This window comes from Leptodactylus fuscus, chromosome 4 (assembly GCF_031893055.1).
Source record: "Leptodactylus fuscus isolate aLepFus1 chromosome 4, aLepFus1.hap2, whole genome shotgun sequence".
Lineage (NCBI taxonomy): Eukaryota > Metazoa > Chordata > Amphibia > Anura > Leptodactylidae > Leptodactylus > Leptodactylus fuscus.
The window spans coordinates 172,809,403-172,835,098 of NC_134268.1; the positions used below are offsets into that span (position 1 = coordinate 172,809,403).

The 25,696-nt window shown below is 38.0% G+C and overlaps 1 protein-coding gene across 5 annotated transcripts in view; it reads right to left on the minus strand.

Annotated features, from left to right (window-relative positions):
- The window catches only part of KCNH8 (potassium voltage-gated channel subfamily H member 8), a 300,278-nt gene that overhangs the window by 74,050 nt on the left and 200,532 nt on the right, over positions 1-25,696 (minus strand). For 3 of the 5 annotated variants that reach the window (XM_075271407.1, XM_075271405.1, XM_075271404.1), the window contains exons 8-12: positions 21,456-21,536; positions 15,450-15,647; positions 8,046-8,245; positions 4,671-4,920; positions 399-613 (exon numbers count right to left, since the gene is read on the minus strand). In XM_075271407.1, the coding sequence (XP_075127508.1) occupies positions 399-613; positions 4,671-4,920; positions 8,046-8,245; positions 15,450-15,647; positions 21,456-21,536 (944 nt within the window). The remainder of the gene's footprint in view (positions 1-398; positions 614-4,670; positions 4,921-8,045; positions 8,246-15,449; positions 15,648-21,455; positions 21,537-25,696) is intronic. The other 2 variants (XM_075271409.1, XM_075271408.1) reach the window with 1 other exon arrangement.

Consider the following 25,696-nt stretch of genomic DNA (forward strand, 5'->3'; position numbering starts at 1 on the left):
TCCCTTTCTTCTCTCTGGGAACTCCGGCTGAAGTTACAGCAGGCTCCCAGTTTCAGCAATTGCACGATCTCGTGCAATAGCTGTGTTCTGACAGGACGTACCGGCACGTTCTGTCAGAACAAGGCAACCACTTCCCGGACGTATATAGTCTATGGGCGGTCCTGAAGTGGTTTTAGTGTTTTTAGATTATATACTACCACAGTATTCGCCTATCTACAGCACATAGATGTTTCAGATATTTGAGCAAACTTTTTGCATTTTACAAAACACAGTCTTCTTAGGAAAGGACTCGATGTCTTAACTGAAACTGAAATAAACTATAAGGGTGAAGAGTATACAACACCATGATGTTATATGGTTTCCTTTATCAATATCACCTTCATGGTTACTCCACTTACATCACTCTCATGGCCTTCTCTAAGGTTATATGTAAGGTCCTGCTGAATGTCTTCTACAAATTTATGTGCATATTCTGGGTAAAAGTCCAAAACTTCATAAAGGCCTTTGAGGATGATACACTGAAGATCGCAGTAGGTCAGCGCTTTGACATCTGCGTTGGTCTTAATGACTTGATCTTTAATTGGTAGATTTGCGCCAATTAAATCCCCCTTACCTAGAAAGAACAGAGGCAATATTAGCATAATACTGTACAGTCTTGATGGGTATTGTAATACATACATTTAAAGGGCCAGTACTAGTACTGTACTTGAATCACTTAGTAAATGTCATACATGTGATATTTATTGAAATAACAATATCAATCATGAACTTTTTCAACTTCACCATGCCTAGAAACAAATCCATGGTCAATCTTAATACAGTACAGACTACAGTAAAGTTAATACAAAGCGAAGACGCATACCCTGTTTCCCTGAAAATAAGACAGTGTCTTATATTAAATTATCTTCCGAAATATATGACCAGTCTTATTTTCGGGGGATGTCTTATGCAGCGGCTGGAGCGGGGAACAATCGGCAGTCATGCCAGTGCTTCCTTGGCGGAGCGCCGGCATGACTGCTGGTTGTAGGTGGTCCAGAAGGTAAAGGGGGGGTGTCTTATTTTCGGGGAAACAGGGTATGATTCCAATATCTTACGGTTCGGTTGCTATGGGGTTGCAGTATTAGTAACAGTAGATGATAATCTATATTTAAAGGGTATGTAAACTTTCATATATTTTGTCATGAATCAATAGTGCAGACAATGGCAATAAATCTTTGTAAAGAAAAGTATTTTTGTAATCATTTTTGCCCCTATTTCATCATTAAACAGGTATGATTACAATAAAATCTATGAAAAGGGGAGGGGCGGAGGAAAAGGACAGAGACAGAGATAGGCTGTCTACAGCATCAAATCGACCATTTCTAACAGGAGAAAGGTGGATAGTAATTCTTCATAATCCAGCTGTGTTGTAAAAGAAGGCAGTCAATCTATGGTACCAATGTCGCTTTACTTTGAGGAGCTCTGTTCTTTCAGCCCTCCCCTCTCCATAGTCTTATATTGTATAGATTTGACCAGTGACAAATGGAGGCAAATAAGTGAAGAAACTGAAACTTTCCACAATAAAGTATATTACAAAATTGGCTATGTTCACCGGCACCATGTATAAAAAAGAAAATACAAATTTAGTAATGCTTTAAGGTACAAATTCATGAAATATAATATAATAATATAATTTTTTTTCTTCTTTAATAGCTGTCTTTTTTATCTCAATAAAAAGAGATCTAGCACGGCCATTGTAGTAGAATTAAAACTCCTTCTTTATTGTTGAATCCACATAAAAATGCTATTTGCACGTATCTTTCAAAAAACTTCCTTCTTCCTTTTTTTCTAGGTTATTTTTGATAAATTTTACAAAATTTTTGCTCAAGCAATCCCCTCAATAAACTGTCCATGGCAGATTTGATGGAGGAATTGTCTCATGAAATATGTGTCCTGCATATCACTAGGATAGTATATCATAAATTTCCACTTGGCAGAGTCTGATTAACATGACCCCCGTAAATCCCTAGAATATAGTGGTAAGTGCTTAGCTGCTTCATTTCATGCTGACATAGCTTAGTTTTTTGTCTATAATAGTGACCCAAGAGGCTGAATACAAGAAGTCATGTGGAGCTGATTGGAAACAAAGGGATGCAGCATGTTCCTGGCATCACTGCCTTTCCTTCTAGAGATTATTAGTGGTCACGGCAACTCAATTCCCATGGATTGGCCACCTAATGATATGCCATTCAGTTTCCTTCATTACACAACCCCTTTACAGACTGTGTTACTTAAACAAAGAGATGAGTTATAGGATAAGCGAAACACCTTGTATTGCCAAATCAGCTGTTTTGATAGTTGGAACCCACACCTGTCATATCATAGTATATCTCAAAGAGATTTTAACTGGGATATCACTTTAAACATTATAAATGAAATAAAAATACTCGCCATTAGGACATTGGGGAAGTGAAACTGTACAGTCATATGTGAATAAGTATTTGAAGAAGTTATTGTTTATACCATTGGTAATATCTTTTAGATTATTTTCATGTAAGAGAATATATAGCAACTTGGAACTATAAAATGGTGTAGAAGATTTTTGCAGCCTCCTAACTCCTGTTAATTCTGGATTTCACTGGTGAGACATCCCATATTGTACTGATTACAACTCATTTAAAAATAACTGCAATTCCTGAGCTGAAGAGCTAATGAGCAGCTGTCAAGTGAAGAACACACAATCATCACAAAATGATGCCGCATTATGCTATCGTACCTTGTCTGGAGCTGAAGAACTGGTCATTTGGCATACAGCAGTGACGGGGGCGCTTTGAAATACTGGATATAATTTGATTCATTCACTGGAGTAACAGCTCTTATGTAATAAAAACCTTTAACTTTTGAGATGATAATAGTATATTTTGCTTATCTCATGCTGATGAGAGTTTTGTCATTTCAAAGATTGCGCTTTAAACAAATAGACCAAATCTCAATTGTAAAAGAATTTTAAATAAAGATGTAGATGTAAATGACATAAAAAGTAACTTTATTTGGTAAACACTTTGAAAGAGAGATGATAAATAAGGGTTAAATGTTTATATACTATAGATAATATATTGCAACTTATATTCTTCAGGTCACCTTATTCCATTGCTCTCTACTAGAGATAAGCGAGTACTGTTCGGATCAGCCGATCCGAACAGCACGCTCGCATAGAAATGAATGGACGTAGCTGGCACGCGGGGGGTTAAGCGGTCGCCCGCCGTCAAAGCGGAAGTACCAAGTGCATCCATTCATTTCTATGGAGCGTGCTGTTCGGATCGGCTGATCCGAACAGTACTCGCTCATCTCTACTCTCTAGTCTTGGAGTGATGCACACGTGCCCAGTGCAGACAATTTTGGAGTTATATAAAAGTCAGCATTGTCACACTGAATTATCGCTGCTCAATCTCTTTGACAGAAAGCTTGAATACACTATGTGTGACATCATTACTTCATAGCCAGCATTAAAGGGATTCTATCATTAAAAGTGCATTTTTTCTTGCTAACACAGGAATAGCCTTAACAAAGACTATTCTTCTCCTACCTTTAGATGTCTTCTCTGCGCCACTGTTCTGTAGATACACCATTTTTTATCAGTATGCAAATGATTTCTCTCGCAGCACTGGGGGCGGTCCTCAGTGCTCAAACAGCACTGGGGGCGTCCACAGTGCTGCGAAAGAACTCTCCAGCGATGGCTCTTCTTGCTCTGGAATGCCTTCCCCACAACATGTTCTTTAGATGGCTTCTTCTGGCTTTAAATGGGCCGCATGCGCAGTCAGCTCTGCATTTCCTGTATTGCGATTTTCTTGTGGTCGCTTACATGAGTGTACTGAGTAACTGGCCACAAGTAAATGGCCGAAGGGATGGATGGCAGAGCCAACTGAGCACGAGTCTCATTTAAAGCCAGAAGAAGCCATCTGAAGAACACATCGTGGAGAGGGCGTTCCAGAGGAAGAAGAGGCCGTCGTTGAAGAGTCCGCTGAAGAGTTCACTGTTTGAGCGCTGAGGACCGCCCCAGTGCTGTGAGAGAACTCATTTGCATACCAACGAAAACCAGGATGTCTACAGAATGGCATCACGGAGAAGACATCTAAAGGTAGGAGAAGAATAGCCTTTCTTAAGGCTATTCCTACGTGTTAGTGAGAAAAAATGCACTTTTAATGATAGAATCCCTTTAAAGTTTTGAGCAATATATGATCTAGTAGCTTTCCAATGGCATTAGATCAGATGATCTTTGTCCCCATGGACATCAAGCCACATCAATACCCATTTAGCCCTTCTAACAAAATGGGACTATTTAAAGTCAGAAACCTTTTTATGGATCTATTAAAAAGGCCAAATCCTATGACAAAATGTCCTAAAAAACAAAGAGTCAGAGGGGATTTTGTTGGTCTCAGTGGCTTACACATAGTGGTAGCAGAAACATATTTGGGTAGAGTTGGTGTCTTCATCCCAAGCCACTTTGATAATTTTTGAATATTTTCAGACCTATTTTTATGATAAGTTAATAAAGGTGGAGCAATTATTAAAATGGAAAATAAAATATGAAATATTGAAATATTATATTTAGGGTATTCTGCTATCTAGAATAAATACAAGTCATAGGTTCAAAAGAGATTGAGAAGCTGATATAGTAAAGAAGTACATACCTAAAATAGCCAAAACCATTCCATCTTTTAAAACCTCCATAGAACCTGAGCACACCAAGTAAATTGCCTGCAATGCATCTCCCTGCCGCAGTAGGTACTCTCCAGGAGCACAGAAAGAAGTTTTGATATGCAGAGACAAAGACCTGAGGCAACCACGGCTAGCACTCTCAAAAAGGGATAGTTGTAGAATCTCCTTGTTCAAGTGCATGGTTATATCTGAACGTAGCTCATCTGGAAATTCTTTCAGGAGCTGTCAGATACAGAAAAGGAATTAATGCAGCTGAAAATATATTTTTAAGGTTTAGAATGATAGACCCTTTCAACCATTTAGCGTTATAACAAATCTCACCTAAGCAGTTTTAGACTTGGAAACATGCCAATTTAAAAAAAAAAAAGTACAGATACCAGGGAAAGGAAACTTAAAATGGAGAGACAGTATGAAATACGGGCCTACAAGGTACCTACTATGGATAGTGAAATATACTGATTTTCATTGGGTAATCTTAAGAGTCATTGTTATAAAACAGGCCTTATATAATGTTTAAGTATTGTATATTAAACAGACTGCATATTAAGATAATGTATAAAAAGTGAATAAACCAATAAATGTGGAGGTACATGGGCAAAATAAATTTTTCTTATTATTTTCTTATTGTTGCGTTAATTGAACAGTCTATTAGACAGTAGTTTTACTTCACTTTAGGAAGAGTCTACCAAGTAGTAGGGTCCCTATATGACATATATAGTACAGTATATGTGGTCTCCCAGTTTTTCGGGAGTTTTAGGTTATGTGCACTTGTAACCGCAGAAACCTCATAGGCCTTACTAGGGCAGTAGTAAATAATATCACTGTCTATTCAGAGTAGGAAAAGTGTGAAATAACTTGGTTATGTTTTTCTCTCATAAAATTAAAGGGGACCTGTAAAGGGAAATATGCACCATTTAGCTGATTTACCTTAAAGTCAATTGACCATATCTGTGAGATTTCATTTGCAGGCTACCTGTTAGCACTGAGGCCAGCAAATGACACATCACTCACCTCGACCCTTGTCTTGGGACCAGACTCAAACTTGCCTACTGTGGCCGCTTCATAGTGTCATACAGTTATCGTATACATTGCTTCTCATTCCTTCCTTTTGAGGTGGCCACAGCAATAGACAAGTAGGAGGAGCCACATGAAGTAGGCGAGTCTAAGATTGGTCAAACACCAAAAGAATTTTGTACCCAAAAATTTTTCTTTGCTAAACAGTCCTGAGAACCAATTTCAAATGTACAAACAAAAAACAGAACCAAATAAAGTACCATAAAAGTTCAAAAAATTTTTTATTAAATACTCCAAAAAATAAATAAAAGAAACATATAAGACACTGGAGGACAACAGAGGAGGATCCACCTAGATGTTTATAGGTGGACAAATACCGCAACCCTCCCACAAATGACTAGCTGGGAGTAACCCCAAAAGAATAACACAATATATATAGAAGCCCCAACACTTATAAGTGATAATGGAGATATATCCATACATACACTGTCTTAAAAGAATAACATTCAGATGGTATCCTATATCCACAATATAATGTAATGACTAGTCTGAATAACAAATAATATTTACCACGGCATTATATATACGCCGAAAGGATCAGACAAAGATAACACTGATAAGAAAAAAGAGACCAGTCATAATGGATAGCAGTACATACCAATTGACATGCTGACAGCGTGGTACTATACACGGGGGAGCTCCCAGGGTGCCACTTGTGGGACAAAAAAAGAATGCCTGACGCGCGTTTCGCCTAGCGTGGCTTCATCAGAGGCAGAGGCTCTGATGAAGCCACGCTAGGCGAAACGCGCGTCAGGCATTCTTTTTTTGTCCCACAAGTGGCACCCTGGGAGCTCCCCCGTGTATAGTACCACGCTGTCAGCATGTCAATTGGTATGTACTGCTATCCATTATGACTGGTCTCTTTTTTCTTATCAGTGTTATCTTTGTCTGATCCTTTCGGCGTATATATAATGCCGTGGTAAATATTATTTGTTATTCAGACTAGTCATTACATTATATTGTGGATATAGGATACCATCTGAATGTTATTCTTTTAAGACAGTGTATGTATGGATATATCTCCATTATCACTTATAAGTGTTGGGGCTTCTATATATATTGTGTTATTCTTTTGGGGTTACTCCCAGCTAGTCATTTGTGGGAGGGTTGCGGTATTTGTCCACCTATAAACATCTAGGTGGATCCTCCTCTGTTGTCCTCCAGTGTCTTATATGTTTCTTTTATTTATTTTTTGGAGTATTTAATAAAAATTTTTTTGAACTTTTATGGTACTTTATTTGGTTCTGTTTTTTGTTTGAGTCTAAGATTGGTCCCAAGGAAATGGGAGGGTAAAGGTGAGTGGGTGACTTAAAACAGGTCATATGCCACATATTTCATTTTCAGGCATCAGTGCTTGCAACTCTCTCAGCTCTCTATTGCCTCAACAAACATAGAGCTACAGTAGCCCATCATGGCGCCTTCACATTCATTTGAATGAATCAGCTATGGTTGTAATATTTTCACACTGTAGGACAAATAAAAAAACTACTTTCCTTGTTATCAACCATACCATATAGTTTAAAGGGAGCCTACCACCTGTTTTAAGCATATACAATTGTCACCACCATTTTTCAGAGCATCTTACAATAACAAACATCATATCTTTCTTACTTGTGTCACTGTTGCAAAGCTGGGGAAAAAAAAACTAATTTGAAATGATATGCAAATGAGGCTTTGGTGCACTGGGGGAGGATCTTCAGTTCCATGAAACAGTGCTCTTGCTGTTCAAACCCCTATCATCTCCTGCTTATTCCACTCCGTGCAGTGCTCTAGGGAGTTGAAGACCACCCCTAGTGCACCAACTGCCTTATTTGCATAAAATTTAAAAGTTGTTTTGTGAAGTTTATAATTATCTAATGTATGAAAAAACATTGTTATCCTTAAAGGTTGAATGCTAGATATAGTTGCGTAACTCAGGATACTAGAAGACACCAGAAGATGCCGAAAAGAACATCGGATGCTACAAGTGATCCTGGCAGAGGTGATGGACGGTGAGTATGTGTTTAATATTTTTCTGCGCCCCTCCTGGGCCTCCAATTATTATACTCTGGGGTCAGACCAAATAAGTTAGGTCCCAAATGAAACTTGCAGGAATTGCTTGCAATACTAATCTCGTGAGGATATACAGTACAGTATGTTTTTTTTTTTATCACCAATATTAACTTCCTGGATAGTTTTTCTAGTTAAAGTTTTGTTTTTTTATGGCACAAATGAAAGATTAACTTTTTTTACTTTGTATAAATCTCTTACATGCAGAAAATGAGCAAAGTTACCTCATGAGAGTCTATCCCGTTATTGACTGACCAATTGGTCTGGAAATATTCAAGCATTCTCTGCTTCAGCTGTTGTGGAAGGTGATGTACCCGTATAAAATCCTTCAGATCCTTGGTTCTTGTATGATAAAGGGACCATCTGGAGTACATTCGTTGGATTATAGCTGTTACATTACCAAACACCAAGGCATGCATCAAAGCTGTGCACGAGAATAAAAAGAAAGTAGACAATATGTTATGCTGCATGACAGTCAGATAAGAGACCGGAATAAAATTCAGGATTATTTATAAAACTTTTGATGAAAATAAAATGTTCTCAGCAAAATGGCTTATTTTTTAAACCAAGATTTTATTTTAAACATATTTTTAAAGAATTTTGATGATTTCATAATTTTTTTTATTTTCAGTGTCACTACTCACTAGCTGTATTTTACTGCAATTTTCATTCTGAACACTAAAGGTGCCTTCACACAATGTAATGTGCACCGTGATCTGGCACGTATATGGCATGTCAGAGTTTGCGTGCAGTAAACACTCCCATTGATTTCAATGGGAGTTAGGATTGTATACGCCGCGTTATTTTGTGGCCGCAAAATAATGCGGCGTATACGATCCTAACTCCCATTGAAATGAATGGGAGCTTTTACGGCGCGCAAACTCTCACACGCCGTATACGTGCCAGATCACGCCGCACGTTACATCGTGTGAATGCACCCTTAGACTAGTATTTTTGAACTCGCTCAACAAATTTACAATCACAACATCCCAAGGTAGTGAGTTCTATAACCTCACTTCTCTTACAGTAAAGAATCTCCATCTATGCTCCTGGTAACAGTTTGTCTACTCCCCCTCCCTATGTCATACCATTAAATGTTGTTAAAGAAGACCTTTCATGTCCTTGGACACACACAGCTTTATATACCGCTAGAAAGCCAACAGTGCGCTGAATTCAGCGCACTATTGGCTTTCCTGTTATGTGCCCTAGGGGAAGAGCTATTGGCACTGTTACTGATAGCTTCTATCTATCCGAAGGGTATTCCTGACAGTCTAGCTGGGAACACTGGGAACAGTACTGTCCGTAGCTCTTTAGTGTCAGAGGGGGCATTCCAAACTGCCACTGATGATGCTAAGTGGTGATGAACGCTTCTCCTCAGTACTAGTCTATGGATGAGTACTGTCAGGAGGAGGGGGGCGTCCCTCACTGCTCAGCATCATGGCTGGTCAGTTTGGAATGACTCCTCTGGCACTACAGAGATACGGACAGTACTGTCAGGAGGGGCGTTCACAGTTAGACTGTCAGGAATGTCCTTCTGACAGTGAAGAGCTATCAATAATGGCGCCGACAGCTCTTCCCCTGGGGAACATAACGGGAAAGTGCGTTGAATTCAGCACGCTGTCAGCTTTCAAGTGGTATATAAAACTGTGTGTGTCCAAGGACATGAAAGGTCTTCTAAAACACAGCAGAGGAGCTAAGGCATAAGGCATAATCAATGATCATGTACAGAAAATAGAATAAAAAAATCTACAATCAGAAAATGAAAACAGGTTAGACAAAAAGCCATATATTTTACTATCCAGGTTTAATAAATTAATGTAAACTATGGCAATACATTAGATTAAAAATTTCTGACTGTACATCAGTTTACCGTTGCTATAAAGTGGGAACAGAAAAGACTATGGCATACTGTGTGACGTGTTTAGATCAGAACCTCATATACAATTTTGGACTATTATTGAATGGAATATAAAAGCTATAAAAGCTAGCTAACACCTAAACAATTTTTCTTTTAACTTGTGATGCTTGTATGGGATCCTATGGATACGTTAATCATATACGTTGGGAACTTTCCTGGAACATTGTGGTGTGGAAGAGGCTTAACTTTGTGTAACGTTCTTATGCTTGTACAGTATAATGGCAGATATCATTTGTATTTCTTCATCATAGCAATGTAATCATTTTTTATCCCAATGGAGATGTAAATTACACATAAGTGTTTATCATATGTAAAATGAAAACCATCTGGATAGGACATTACCATCCCCACACCACCAACTCCCTCCACGCGGGTGTTTGTTATATCAAAGAGTCTCAGTATCCTGACTTCTAGAACTTCTGGGGCTATGTGGTAGTTCCCTGCATAAAGAAGCAGATGGCCAGGAGTATTGCTGTGCAAAAGTAAAGTCCTACAGTGAAGCAACTAGAAATATGTCATCAATTTCTATAAATGTAAATTACCTTTAACTTACTTACACTATGTTCACGTTTTCATCAGAGGCACCTTTAACTACAAACTTCCATCATATCTGACAGTGAAAATAGAGCTGCATGCAGCACAGATCCATCATTGCATTGTGGTTTCCATTTGTAATAGAAACTATGAAGCAAATCGAGCACTGCCTTAGGATATCAGAAAACTCCAGGCAGATGACAAAGGGCTTTTTTTTACCTTGTCTTTTACTATTGTGTTTGTTAATTAAGTTTTTCAGTCTTTTTTTTTTATGTAGATTGTGAGCCCCATATAGGGATCACAATGTACATTTTTTTCCCCTATCAGTATATGTCTTTGTAGAATGGGAGGAAATCCACACAAACATGGGGAGAACATACAAACTTCTTACAGATGTTGATCCTGGCAGGATCCGAACCCAGGAATCCATCACTGCAAGGCTGCAGTGCTAACCACTGAGCCACTGTGCTGCCCCGGTTTTTAGTCTTATATAGTTAGTAACTACATTTAATCCTTTCCCATTCCAGGCATTTTTTTTTATTTTTTTTCATTTTTGACTCCCCTCCATCCAAACTTCATAACTTTATTTTTCCATACACAGAGCCATATTAGGGCTTAATGTTTGTAGGACAAATTGTGTTTCTTAATGGTGTGTGAAGGTGAAAGGCAAAGTGCTGGAGTCCCGCTATATCACCCCAGATTCCTGACTTATGTGTGGTCCAGAGCGGATCTTCAATAATCTGCAACCCAGGTATGGTTCATAGACTCGTTATTGGCCCATAAAAAAACTGCTGTGCCCGCACTTCAGGGCAGATCCTGAGAGGAGAGGAAGTGCCTGGGTCTGTCCTGACACTGAGAGCCTCGTGTACAGCACGTTTTTTTTGTTGTTGATTTCGTGAGGCTGGTAGTATGCCACACGAAATCAACCAAAAACATGTGTGTAAAAGAACGTAAAACACCTTTTCATTTATGAATAGTACAGGTGAGAATATGAAACTTTGTAATATATCTTATTAACATAATGCCTCTATTTCGATTTATGAAGCTAAGCTAATTCTAACATAGAAGTCTATGAAGAGGGGATGGGAAGAGGTGGCTGCTGGAACATACATACTGCAGCTGGTAAGCTGTGCTACATGTTGCTCTACTATATATTGCAATATAATGCTTTGCCACTTTACAGAACGAGGCAATAAATCAATTAAAAATTGGGCAGCAGCGTCCTCATCATAGACTTCTGTGTGTGAGCTGGATATGGATACAGGTGCTATTAGTGATAAGAATAAAAAATGGCAGGGAGCAGTATAAAGTGGAGAAGTAATATGCTGAAATAAGATATATATATATATATATATATATATATATATATATATATATATATATATATATATATATTAGCTTTATGAAACCTCTTGATCAATCTTCAGATCCACTAGAGTTCACAATTCCTAGGGAAAATGTTCCTGATGTTATTGGAGACTTCCACTGGTTATTGCTCTTGCTTACTATTCTATTAGGACCAGTGACTTGGTAGTGATGGTTGTGCTGTCTGGCTGGACGTACTGGTATTTCTATTGCCTGCTGCACTATTCTGCTCGGTTATAGGTGCTGTGCTTCAATCTTGCCTGTGGGCTGCACTGGCCTGATAAAAGACGCTAATGATTGCTGTCAGTTCCTAGCCAATCTTCCATACCTGTGGGCTTTTAACCCTTTCCCAACATCTGCCATAATACGACGGCAGATGTCTGGTATTTAAATATGGCTCCTGAGTGGTCATCATAGCTGCTGGGTCTCAGCTGTGTTATACAACCAACGCCCAACCAGCCATGCCTGCAATCAGTGCCTTTGTCATAGCTGACCGAGGAGTCATTTTCCAGCTGCGCATTTTGGGGAGGATCACCAGCCTCAGAACAAGATCCAAGATTGTCGATCCATTGCTGCTGATTTTTTTCCCATTATGTCAAAAGAAATTGGAAAATATGCTTGAAAAGTGCTTGTTTGCTATTTGCATTGTGTCCTGCATGTCCTTGCATATATTTACTTGGCTAAAAAAATGAAACACCCAAAAAGTACCTAAATATCATAGACTGGTTTCCCTTGATGGATCATGGCATGATGTAGTTTATTAAGTTAAAACCAAAAGTAGATTGAGAAAGAGAGAAGTGCTATGTGTCCTTTATAGAGTCTCATCCTTCATCATCTGTCTTTGGCTTGAATTACTCAGTGTTCCTTGCTATAATTGTAAGGTTGTTGAATCAACCTACATAAAAGTGATACAAAGCAAACTTTAATAGCAACCAACTAATCAATAAACTTGCATTTCTTTGTCCCTAACCTTTGATCCTTGTTACGGTCGGAAGACTTGCTTAAGAATAATAAAATAAACACAAGCCCATGGAGCCCAACTGGGCTCTGAACTGCAGGGCACACTGGTGTGAACAAAGCCCGACAGTTAACCTCATTGCCGGACTATACCACCAATTGAGCATGTCTCTGATAGCTTCTCAGAGAAAGCTCTTGTAGTTCAGAACAGCCGCTAATGAATTATAAAGTCTTGCAGTTACTCCACTGTAAGACTAACCAAAAAGTAACAGTGACCGCGTGTTTCCAGTAACTTACTGGTCCGCACCCACCACAGCCACCTGCTGTGTAGCACCATAGGTATCAGCCTGCCTAAGGTAGGAGATTCCACAATACTAAATAAAGGAGAGATTCCCACAACTCTAACTAAGGGAATGGTTTCCCACAATTTTAACAAAAAGGGGTGGAGATTCTCTACACCTACCTAACTGAGGCAGCTAGCTGCAAAACTAGTGTCTTGCACGGCCGTGAACATATGGCATTTGAGTTAAGGCTAAGGCATTGGGTGAAGAGACCTGCCTCCTTAAATAGAGGGAAGGCGGGTCCAACCCACGCCAGGTGTTCATAGGTTAGCACCTCTGTCAGTCAGAAGACTGACCACGCCTATCGGCTGCAAGGGAATTAACTTCATGCATGCTGAACTGAGTAGTGACAGCGGAACAGGCTGCGATCCTGCTCTCTTGGCCGCACCTGCCACACAGTCCTAACAGTCCTCTGGCTGAACACAGGACTGACAACGGTCTGCAGTAAGGGTAAGTTCACATGGGTTTTTTTGTACCGGAACCTTAGGGCGCCTCAGGTTCCGGTCCAAAATACGGGTAGCCGCAACTGAATGCTGGTGCACTTCACCAGCATCCAGTTGCGCACTCTACTCTGGATTAGACCCAATGAATGGGCCTAGTCAGGAGGAGGGAATGTCTTCAGGACAAATCGCGAGGTAAAATGGCCTCAAGAATGAGCACTTTGCTTCTTTTTCTGGGAGCCAGAACAAACCGACTCCCAGAAAAAAGAACTGACAGGCTACCATTGATTTCAATGGGAGCCGTCTTTTTGGTCAAGATTTTGAGGCGGATACAGCCTCAAAATCCTGACCAAAAAACTCTGTGTGAACTTACCCTAAGTCTTCTTTATAAGGGGCAGAGGACGCCCCTCAGTCAGCCCAGTATTTTTGTTGAGTAAATCCATACTATTCTGTTCGGCCTTATTGAAATGAAAAAATGCATTTTCTGCTGTCATATTATACTTTAACACTTGCTTCAAGGTACAAAAATAAATTGCACAGGCAATTGCTGCCCTCTGATTAGGCTGCTCCACAGTCACAGCCCAGACACTATGACATCACACTTCACGGTTTTCCCCTAGTGCCTCCATCTATCCAATGGTGTTTCCATGGTTCATCAGAGAGCAATTGGTTGGACCATGTGGAATGGCAGTGTTCTGTACAGAGTCCTGTTCCAGGTAGATGTCCCTGAGATGCTGACCCCGGCACTGATGCTCGGGGTTGCTAACCCCGTCCTAAGGGTATTTTTCAGTGCTGTGATCAGTATTTTGCATCAGTGTACTATTTTATGCAACTATTTTAAAACCAGGAATGAAATTCACTGAGAAAAGTAGTGTATAATGGAAAGATTTGCACATCTTTTGTGTTTTGGACTCACTCCTATTTTTTTATTTTTCATAAATACTGATACATAATACTAAGCAGAATACTGCCATGTGAATATACCCTAAAAGTGAATGAAGAATTCTATATTCTTCACTATAGGCTATAGCTGGCAAAATTTCCACTAGGACTGGGATTTGGTGGAAAGCGGTAGACCCCCTATCTATTAGTTTTTTTGCTGCCCTCATTTAATATGCATTGAGATTTTTAATTTACATTTTTTCTGATTAGTCGATATTCTATTAAACAAAGGCAGTCTTGAGCAAACCAGGATAAATTTTTTGACCTGTCAGTCAGGCTCGGAATTTGTATCAAGATAAGAAAGTAAACAGATTACTGTGGCATATTAAATAGCAATATAAAATTATCCAAACATGTTGTGCATTGCTATTCTGCTAATTAACCTTTAATGGGCGTATGAGCAAACACATGAATAATCATATTGCATAATTTAGATCAGTTAATTCAGATAAAGAATATCTGTAAGTGGATAAATTAGTTTTAGTACACACTAATGGTACTTTCAGTTCAGCGTCTTCACACTTGTGTCTTGATAATAAAGTGACATACTGTACAATATATTGTATTTCTCTGTGTTTGTCGCTAATTGAATATTCATGCTGATAATATGAAGGTATATTGTAAAGATATGGATAAAATGGGGCATCTGTACTACTGAAAATGTGGTAGTAGTTTGGTAACAGTGCAAATATACACATGCATATTTAATAATAATAATAATAATAATAATAATAATAATAATAATAATAATAATAACAACATATTTTATGCGCCTTATCTGAAAAGGGAATGTGATGTAGTAGAAAACAGCCATGACTGTAACCTACATCTAGTTTTTCTTCTAGACAACATTCAGAAATTTGACTCAACTGTCTAGGCTATTATTTTCAGGCCAGTAAGGACCAGCTGGCACCCCACTGATCAGCTGTTCCTAACATCCACCAGACCCAGAACCAGCTTAGAAAATGGAGTTAGAAGCACAGCCATGTGTAGTGATCAGGTTGGGTTACTGCAGCCCCCAATGGGTGATGAGCTGCAGACAAACCATTTAATATAAAACAATTAGTGTCTGTATTTCTATTAATGAGCTAAATGAAATATCAAAGGACTGATGGTATCAGAAAGTATTACCTCCAATTAACATGATACATATAGAAAATATCTTCTCAGCATCCGTGTTAGCAGAAACATTTCCGAATCCAACGCTAGTTAGACTGCTGAGAGTGAAATATAATGATGCAATATATGTGCTTCGTATGGTAGGACCACCTTGCGTATTATTGCTATAGAAAGGGGATTCCAGTCTTTTTCCTAGTTCATGAAGCCAACCTGTCAAAAAACAAAACAAAAGTCACGTTAGATAAGTATATATTTTACATCTACATGACAACTCATCACAAACATGACAAATGCGAATGTCATGTCAGTGTCAACTGATTTATTATACCCAAACTCAAGATGCACCCATTCCTCAACACCTACACTCAAAACATCATTTGTGGCAGCTTTTTTGCAAGAACACCATAATACCTATCCACTGGCTGCGTGGGTTTGCAACTTATCAATGGACCTGCAGTAAATACACAACCCGTGGACAAGTGTGTTGCTGTTTTTAGGAAGAAAGAATCCATGTTTTCTAATCTTGTACAATCCCGTCAATATATAATACCTGCATATCAAATATTATTATAATATGATTATTTATCAGTATTAAAATAGCAATGTATACAACTTTTAAACAATTCTGTAGAAGTTTCCCTTAGCAAACAATCTCATATTGTTGCTGCTACAGTTTCATATAGACACAATTTGTGACCTATTTGCATGTCCTGGGAAGAATACATCAGACATATCTTTTGATAATTCTGGCATATGGAAGAGTAATGGTCCCATACATCAGTCTGTTTGATATCCTGTCTAATTAATTGTAAGCAGTTTTATTATTGTCAAATAAAAATGCAATAATCCAAGTCAAAGTTAATGTAAGCTAGCAATGTGATGTGAAAGATTCATGAAAGGAAGTTGGTAACCACACTGTAAAGCTTAGCTAAAGCTCCAAAGTAAAATTGACTCCATTGTACAATGAAATTAGGCTTGGCCATACAATGTAAAGTCATTGAAGTCATTTCACAAGACCCCAGGTCCATGCTGTTACATTATATTTCAGCCATAGTCACACCTCTTATTTTCTTCTTGTTCTTCCTTTATGTCAACCCATAATCCCATACCCTATTTACTACCTTCTGTTTCCATATTTTAAGAGAACATATAAAAACTTTGCCTTTCCTAAAATGCATTTTATCAGATGTAGCAGAATGTATTTTATTGCAACTATAACAAGATTACATATTTCTTTTCAGAAATTATATTTTATTTAGTATTTTGTATAGAAAAAGTAACATATGACAGATGTGTAGTAACATGGCTTGGACTGAAGATATGTGAAGGAGTAAACACATTATACAGTAGCATTCACACATGTAAGCAGGGAGGGAAACCAAATAGGGCTAACGCCCCATAAAACACAGCTAAAATTTTTTTAGTTTTTTCTTCCCTTATTAAATATATAAGGAAAGTGGTCACAAATCCACAGCTGATATTAAAGGGGTTTTCCAAATTCACTGTTTCAGCAGTTTGCCTGTGTCTCATCTTCTCCCTTCCTGTATCCCCCCTTCCCCCAGCTTTCTGAACAGAACACTATAAAGTATCACAGGACTTCTGCAGATCAGATAATATGTCCATGCTTGTAGAGAATGGACTGAGTGCTATCTGTGTGTTTACATAGAGAGATAATAGACAACTGAATTGATTGTCCTGCTGGCAGAGCTGAGTGACATCACTTGTTCTATCACACAGGTCTGTGGTCATGGTAACACTTACTGTGTTAACAATGGGAGGAATAAATTCACATAGCAGGAAAACAAAGCAGCATTTCTAAAGAAAAATATTTAGGGAAAAGTCTACAATTTACATAAGCTACCAGTATAGATAGTATCCTTGAGCTGAGACTACCCATTTAACATGTTGTGTTTTTTAAAATTTCTCGGCAGCTTTTTTCCCACAAAGTATAGATGACATTAGACAAAGTCTCATTCACTTTGATAGCATTGTAAAATGCAATATTTTTTTTAAAAAAATTGTGTTCCCACAGCATGCAAAAATGCAGCGTTTCCACAATAGTGTGCCTTAGGCTATAGAAATTTTCTGGTCCCATATGGATTTTTCATACTAATGAACTTTCCACAGAATAGATCATTAATATGTGGTCTATGGGGGTCGAACACCGGGACCTGGCTGCTGTAGTGGACAGGTGGCACATACAGGCTGCTCCTATTCAAGTAATAGTAATGGAGGTGTAGCCTTCTCCTTTAATGGTTCCAGGGAATTGCAGTTCACAGTATAGGATATCAATATGAAAAGTCCATTTTTGGCAGGAAACCCCCATTAAACAAACCACCTAAGAGAAGGCCACTCCATCTAGAACAAATTGTTCTGAGATAGAATATAAATAGGGTTGAGCCGATCCTGACTTTTCAGGATCAATTTTAAATGAAGGAATTCATTCAAGCTATTCAGTGTTGGCTTCTAGTCACTGTAATAAATTCTGGACTGCAGTACCCTACAGATCAAAGATATAATACAATATAATTTAAATTTTTAAGATGTTTTTACCTATTTTTAAATAAACTTGACTCTGCAGTGGATGCTATAAATTTTTTATGGACCCAATCATGCACCATAAATCATAACTTAATTGTAAAGGGATTTTCAAGGGCTGTAAATTACTTACTATTTACATTTGTTCAAGCTGGACGTGGGGATTACAGGTTGGATCCAACCCCAGGTCACATAGTCAGAAACCCAATCCTCCAAGTCACTCCTCCTCCTCCCTCTTCTCTAGTTTTGTATAGATAGTTATCTGTGCTATGGGAGCTAGCTTTATAGTCTACCTGCCCTCCCTAGCACAGGTAGCTGTGAACATGGGATAGGAGATAGCGGATAGACTGAACCAGGGGGTGGGGGCTGGTTCCAAATCACATGACCAGGAGGCAGGTACCCCTAAGTCCAACTTCAACAAATGCCCGGAGAAAGTAATCTCAATTAAAGTCTCTGGACATCTCCTTTAAGGACATTTTATAAAGAATTGTAAGATAATGCCAACTTTTTTATACTATACCATTTTTGTAGATCATTACACATTATTTTAATAGCTTATTATGTGTTGCAAGTGTTTGTTAAATGTTAATATTTACACTAATATTTACACTTTTCTATGCTACTTTAATTCCTACTTTAAACGATTTTTTCTGGGTTCCTCAAATTACTTATTTTTTTTACTTGGGGGTCTAAATGCAATTCGGACTCATACACAGTTTTATGAAGATTCTGTTTTGTATGAATCTTGATAAAGAGACATTTTTCATTGATTTATATGGACTATTTTTCATAATATTATGCATTTTGATGGTATTCCTTCTTCTTTATGGGGAGTTAATCCTTCTCAGAGGAACTATACAGTAGCCCACGGACCTCCTATGGTTCCATAATATGGAATCAAGAGACCTCTCGGTGCTGTAAGAAAGAATCAAGGCTTACAGTTTTACCATCTATATGAGCCCTAAGCAAGAATGACCATTAGATGCCAGAACTTAACTATTATGGTGCATATAACAAAGTAAATATAGTTATAGTAAGTTATAGTATCTAATATATACAGTAAATATGGCATGTGTGCATTATTCAGTTTTCATTAAATTTATATATGAATGTTGAAAAAACTCCCTTTTTTTTTTTTTTTAGAAAAATGGCCGTAAAGTTCCATATACATAATCATACATAAACATAATCATGTAAAAATTATGAATCCACATCCCACTTGTACGTAAATAAAATATGAATCCTAAACAGAATATAGTTTAGACACTTTTTCAATACTTTTGCAAAATCACCCTTTCTTTGCCTTCAATACCATCACAAAAACTGCTAAGTATAACACATAGACACGAAACTATGCAACTACGGGATAAAATAACTTATATGATTTGTATTCAAATGCAGTTTCATCAAAAATAAATAATTTCTCATTCCCTTTGTTATTGTTGGTTGTTCCTTGTATTATTTAGCCGACACATTATCAATGCCCATGAAATTTCATGCTTTACTAACATATGGAAATGATAGTGAGGTTTTCATGGCTCTATCCCTGCCACTAACAACGCTGAATATTAATACGATGTATTCTAATTCTGGCTATTGTTAAGATTATTTCCACTCTAAGTGTTGATCTTGTGTTCCAACTGAACAGTTTTTAGCGAGGTTGTCATGGCTCTATCCCTGCCACTAACAACACAGAATATTAATATTATGTATTGTAATTTTGAGTATTGTTAAGATGGATTCCACTGTTTGTGTTTGTCTTATCGTTTCTACTTATTGTTCTATCCTATTATTGCAAACAAATTCACACTTTATGTTTGCACTGTGACTATTGCTTTATTGTTTATACTGTTTGATAAAAATAGGAATGGATCACTTAAAAAACAAACATTTTTTTTAAAAGTCCCATTTAATCTTTACTAGAGATGAGTGATTAGTACTCGATTGAGTAGGTATTCGATCGAATACTACGGTATTCGAAATTCTCGTACTCGATCGAGTACAACTCGCTGTTCGAATGTAAAAGTTCGATGCAGAACCAGCATTGATTGGTCGAATGCTATACAGTTGGCCAATCAATGCTGGTTCTTCTCCTACCTTTAGAAGTCTTCTCCGTGCAGCTTCCCCGCGGCGTCTTCTGGCTCTTCATTCGCTCTGCCAGGCATCGGGCCTGGGCAGAGCCGACTGCGCATGCCCGCACTACAAGCGGACATGCGCAGTCGGCTCTGCCCAGGCCCGATGCCTGGCAGAGTGAATGAAGAGCCGGAAGACGCCGCGGGGACGCTGCAAAGAGAAGACTGCATGGAGGATCCAGCCCGACCCTCACTCGTGGACTTGGTAAGTATAATTTGATCGAACGTTACCTACCCTTGAAACGAGCATTTTCCCCCCATAGACTATAATAGGGTTCGATATTCGATTCAAGTAGTCGAATATTGAGGGGCTACTCGAAACGAATATCGAACCTCGAACATTTTACTGTTCGCTTATCTCTAATCTTTACCAAAGTAACCATGCTATGTTAAATTAATTAAAATTAAATTATATTATTTTTTTATTATTTGGTACTTTTTAAGAACATACAGAGTTTCTGCAACTTTTTAAATACATTCTGTATTTTGTATGCCAAATTCTTCTTCACTTTTTGTATAAAAGGGTTGGACAACAAATATATTTTACAAAAAAGTGCCCAAAGATATTAATGCCTTGAAATTACTGTAGGATCATGAATCCAGCTCCTCTTATGCTCACCATGGTCCTAATAAAGGGGTTACTAAAATTACAACTTTTTTCCCCTCCACATTGAATTTGAAATTATTGACACTATAAGGCCAATTTATTAAGACTTGCATATTGCACGTCAGTCTTAATAAAGCGCCTGGAAGGAGATTCTGTAGACTTCTTATGAATCTGTTGGATGTTCTGGCACCAGAATGGAAATCTATTCCTGGTAGGAACTGGCAAAAATTTCCAATTTAAGTCAAGCCCTGATCACTGCCCTTCTCTGCCCACATTTGCCCAATGGAGTGTTCGAGGGATAGATAGGGGCTGGTGGTGCTTGTTTGGTCCAAGAAAAGGTCATACGACAAACGTATGCCTCTATATCATCCCACTACACTAGAAAACTGATGGACAGGGTTTGATAAATTATTCCCTATGGGTGGAAAAACATCAAAGATAAGAACAGTAATGTACCAAGAGTATTTACATTTAGTTTATATGTCTATTAGATCTATTGGATAATTTTCAGATCTCAGTTTTAAATGTATGTAAATTACTTTGACTTCTTATGTAATATTTTTCTATTTTTAATCTAATTTGCATATAGATATATCGATATATATATTTAGATTGGTAAAATTTATGTTTAGGATATAAGAAGAAGAAATCTTTTAAAGTAAACTTTTTAATCATAAAATATCAATTGGGCAAATTATTGACTTTGTATGAAAAAAAATCAGGATAAAATAAGGCACTTACTTTTAGGGCGAATTTTTAGAGCCTTAGATTCAATGGTGTTTGAGACAGTTACAATCCACTTCCCGGACTTATTTGTTTCTTCTTTGTGAATACACCCAGAGAAACAGGAAGGGAAAAAAGATGACAGTAGTGTAATAAGGATCTAATCGTTTTTCTTCTGACATTTAATGGTTTCTATGCTAATTAGCTACACATCTATTCTTATTATTTCCAGGGATCAATATATATGTGGATATATATTTTTCAGTTAATTTGAGAAAAGTATCATTTGCTTTTTTTTTTTTAAATATACAGTGCCAGTTATCATAAAAAATGTTTGGTGATATGAAATCTAGGGATCACAGATATGATTACATATAAAAATGGAAAAGATGGGAGAAAATGAAATTGATTGGTGCTGTTGAATTAATTCTACTAATGAACAAAATACTGTAGATTTGCAAAGTTGACATTACCTGGTTAAACAGCTCAATGCTACCTATGGAAGTGTGAGATTGGGCTATCATGATATCTAAATATGATTATTCTAAAGCAGAACTGCCAATAAAATTGGAAACCTTCCTAATGACAGTACTATGTTATTAAAGCATTGTATAGTGTCACACATTCATGGATACCGGAGTATTAAATCTCAATTCTGATCACACAATTAAAACTGAGTTGATTGATATGTTATAACTTCTAATAAGTCCACAATTTATAGTAAATTTCTGATTTGTTTCATGAAGAATCAATGGAGAATACAATTTTTTTTACAAAAATGTGCACCAGCCAAATTAAAATCGGCTTTAACTCGTATAGAGACCATCTGTTCAGTGCATCTGCTGCATGGCCGTATTATACAGTTGTCACATGTGGTCACAGCACTTCAGGATCTGTCAATCAATTTGTTATTGAAAGGTTCTGAGTGGCAATCACATGTTGAAATGGGTGCACTGTCAATCGTGACCATATCCTTGGGTGTAACAAACAGCTTCTTGGAATACAGATTTAGGGTGCATTCAGACTACGTAACGCCGGGCGTGTATGAGAGCCGTACACACCGGCATTACGGCAGACTACCGAACACTTCCCATTCACTTCAATGGGAGCGCTAGTAACAGCGGCGTTTACGAGCGCTCCCATTGAAGTGAATGGGAAGTGTTCGGCAGTCTGCCGTAATGCCGGCGTGTACGGCTCTCATACACGCCCGGCGTTACGTAGTCTGAATGCACCCTTAGGGTCCATTCACACGGAGGAAAATGGTGAGGAATTCGGTGTGGAATTTCAACGTTAAAAAAAAGCAGAAAAAAACCCCCATTGAAGTCATTGGGAGGCAATTTTTTCAGCACTGAAATTCTACACCAAATTCCTCACCATTTTCCTCCATGTGAATGGACCCTAAGGCTCTATGCACATGACCAAGGGTTTTGTCACTGTGCTAGCTGAGTTTTTTATGGCTCACACAATGACACATTCATCCCTATGGACCCATTGAGGTGCAGGTGGCACACAGATCTTATCTATGGGCCAACCAAGCCATTTTACCATGGACTAGACACATGCACAGTTCTATGCATGAAGTCTTAGACTCCATTCTTACAGAGTAACGCACCGCGCATTCAGACATGTATACACGTGTTAGAGTGTGAGCGCTCAAAACAGATCCCATTCACTTCAATGTGTGCCGGCTCATGCGCGCTACACATTGAAATCAATGGGTTAAAAAGCCTCCCATTGATTTCAATGTGTAGCACCCGTAAGCCGACACACATTGAAGTGAATGGGATCTGTTTTGAGTGTTCACACTCTGACACGTGTATACGTGTCTGAATGCGCGGCGTGTTACTCTGTGGGAATGGAGCCTTCAGCGTTATTTTTTTTTAGCAGTGAGGTTGCACTAGAAAACTGAAAAGGTTTAGACTTCTACTGGGGAAGTTTCAATAATTCTAATGGTATCCAGCGTAGACCTTTAGATTACCTTGTAAAGACATGCCCTCTCATTCTCTGTATCGTAAGTAACACAGTGAAAGTGGAGGATGAGCTTTCTTAAGTCTCTAACAGTTTTGAACATATCCTGTTTAGAGTTTGAGCAAAGCATTTTACAGTTTAGCCCAGTTTAATTAAAACATTTCTAACTCCGGAGCCACGGGTTCTAGAGTTACGATCTTGGTCTTGTTTTAAAGCCAAGAATCTTACTAGAATCTTGAAATTTCATGTCTGTAACCCACCAATATTTTGAGATATCACTGGTTAAAGTGAAGCTGCATATACATAGTAGATGAGGTTGGATGAAGACATCAGTCCATCAAGTCCAACCTATATCTCTACAATCCCTACAGTGTTTATCCAGGGGAAGGCAAAAAACCAAAACAAAACATGATGCTTATGCCAATTGTCCCATATCAGGGGGAAAAAAAATCCTTCCTGACTCAAATCTGGCAGTCAGTATAAAAACCTCGGATCAACGGATGGTATATCTGATGAGAGTTTTCTAGCACGTTATCTGGTTGCCCACCCAGAATCATGCCCCACTCCGCCCACTGTCTTAAAATGTGGCCAGTGGGGCCCAGAGGCTGAGATGCACCAAGTAGAGGCACATTTTTGGCCACATTCTAGGTGCAAATGCCTTAGTAAATGTAAGCTAATGTCTGTTAAGTGCTGTATTATACAAGTAAGAGAAATAAGTAAAGCTTAAAGGAAAAAAATTAAAGGCTTATTCCTTTTTCTATTGTTTGTATTCTCTGCAAATGCACCAGAATACAAGAAAAGTCTTGTGAAATATACAATATTTTATATAAGTCTATGTTGAGAAACAAATATTAGGAGCTCATGAGGACTATGACAATTTTGCTAAGTTATCCTAACACTGGGTATATACTGTAGACAATGGATGTTCTTTCTATCACTAGTAAATGAGGATTAGTCAGGATGATTCATCTGCTGATTGACGTCAGGACAATTCATTCACTAACTGATACAGCTGTTCCTGAAAACCTGCATTAATAAGAGGAGGAGGGGGCTTGGGAGTCAGCTTAGAATCCTACTAGTCTTAATCCTTTCAAACTATGTAGGATAGTCATTTAGATATCTAAGAAACCATTCATTTATTTAGTAATTTACAGATGTAATATGTATTTGCTAATTTTAGTTTTCACCTTCTGTACTATGAGGCTTAAGCTCCACTTGTATATTATGAAACCAAATAATTATCTAGTGACGGAACATTTCTAAAAGTATATAGAGTCTATGTCTGAACATGAAATATAAATTGAAATTGTTCAATGTTATGTTTAGGGTAGTAAATGAAAAATTACAATCCTAGTAGCAAAACTTACTAAGGCTAAGTTCGCACTGGCTCCTTTTATTCCATTGTCCTGATATTGAAGATGGAAGATAAAGTGCTCTGCACAGAACTTTATCTTCCATCTAAAACAAAGCCAACCAAGACAGTAGAAACTTAAATTAGAGTGAATGGTGACGAGTGTAAATGGAGGGTGCTTCACCTGTATACATCATTCAGTAGGCTTTTTTCCTTTATTGTACTGATCCTATGATGAATCAGAACAACAGACTAAATGAAGCTAGTGAGAACGTTGCCTAAGCTATTAATATCTAAGACTTCCTCCTCTATTTATTTATTCTAGTTTAAGGACTTAAATACATTGCTGACCCTTTTTAACACTCTGCAACTGATTTATTGGGGCTGGAATGAAAAGTACGAAGCAGGAAAAGTTACAATTTGGTGTATAAGGCAGGAAAAGTCACAATTTTTATTGCACATACAATAATTGTGTAAAAATTGTGTCTTTTTCTGTTTTTTTGCCCGGCACACCAAATTTCAATAAAACATATCACAGAAAAAGGTCACACTTACTCAATACCAGATGATACATCGCTGTGCGGGATGCTAGCAGGCCCTCATTGCAAGATATACTAGAAAAAACAAAGGAGCAAAATGCTAAATAAACATCCACCCATACACTTACAATCCATGAGAGGGTGGATGTCAGTATGTCAAATGCCCACAAATCACGCTCCACACTATTATATTAAGCGGGCTGACCAGCACCTTAATATGTGCTCCTCAACATTAACAGCACCCTGCAAAAATAGAGGTCCTGGTTTGGCCTGCCTGTGCTAATGATGTGGGGCGTGACAAATAGGCTGTTTTTTGGCACTTTACACTTCATATTTTCATGTGACAATGCCTAAGTATCATTTTTGTGAATTTGAAGTGGTGGCATCTACCCCCCATGCAT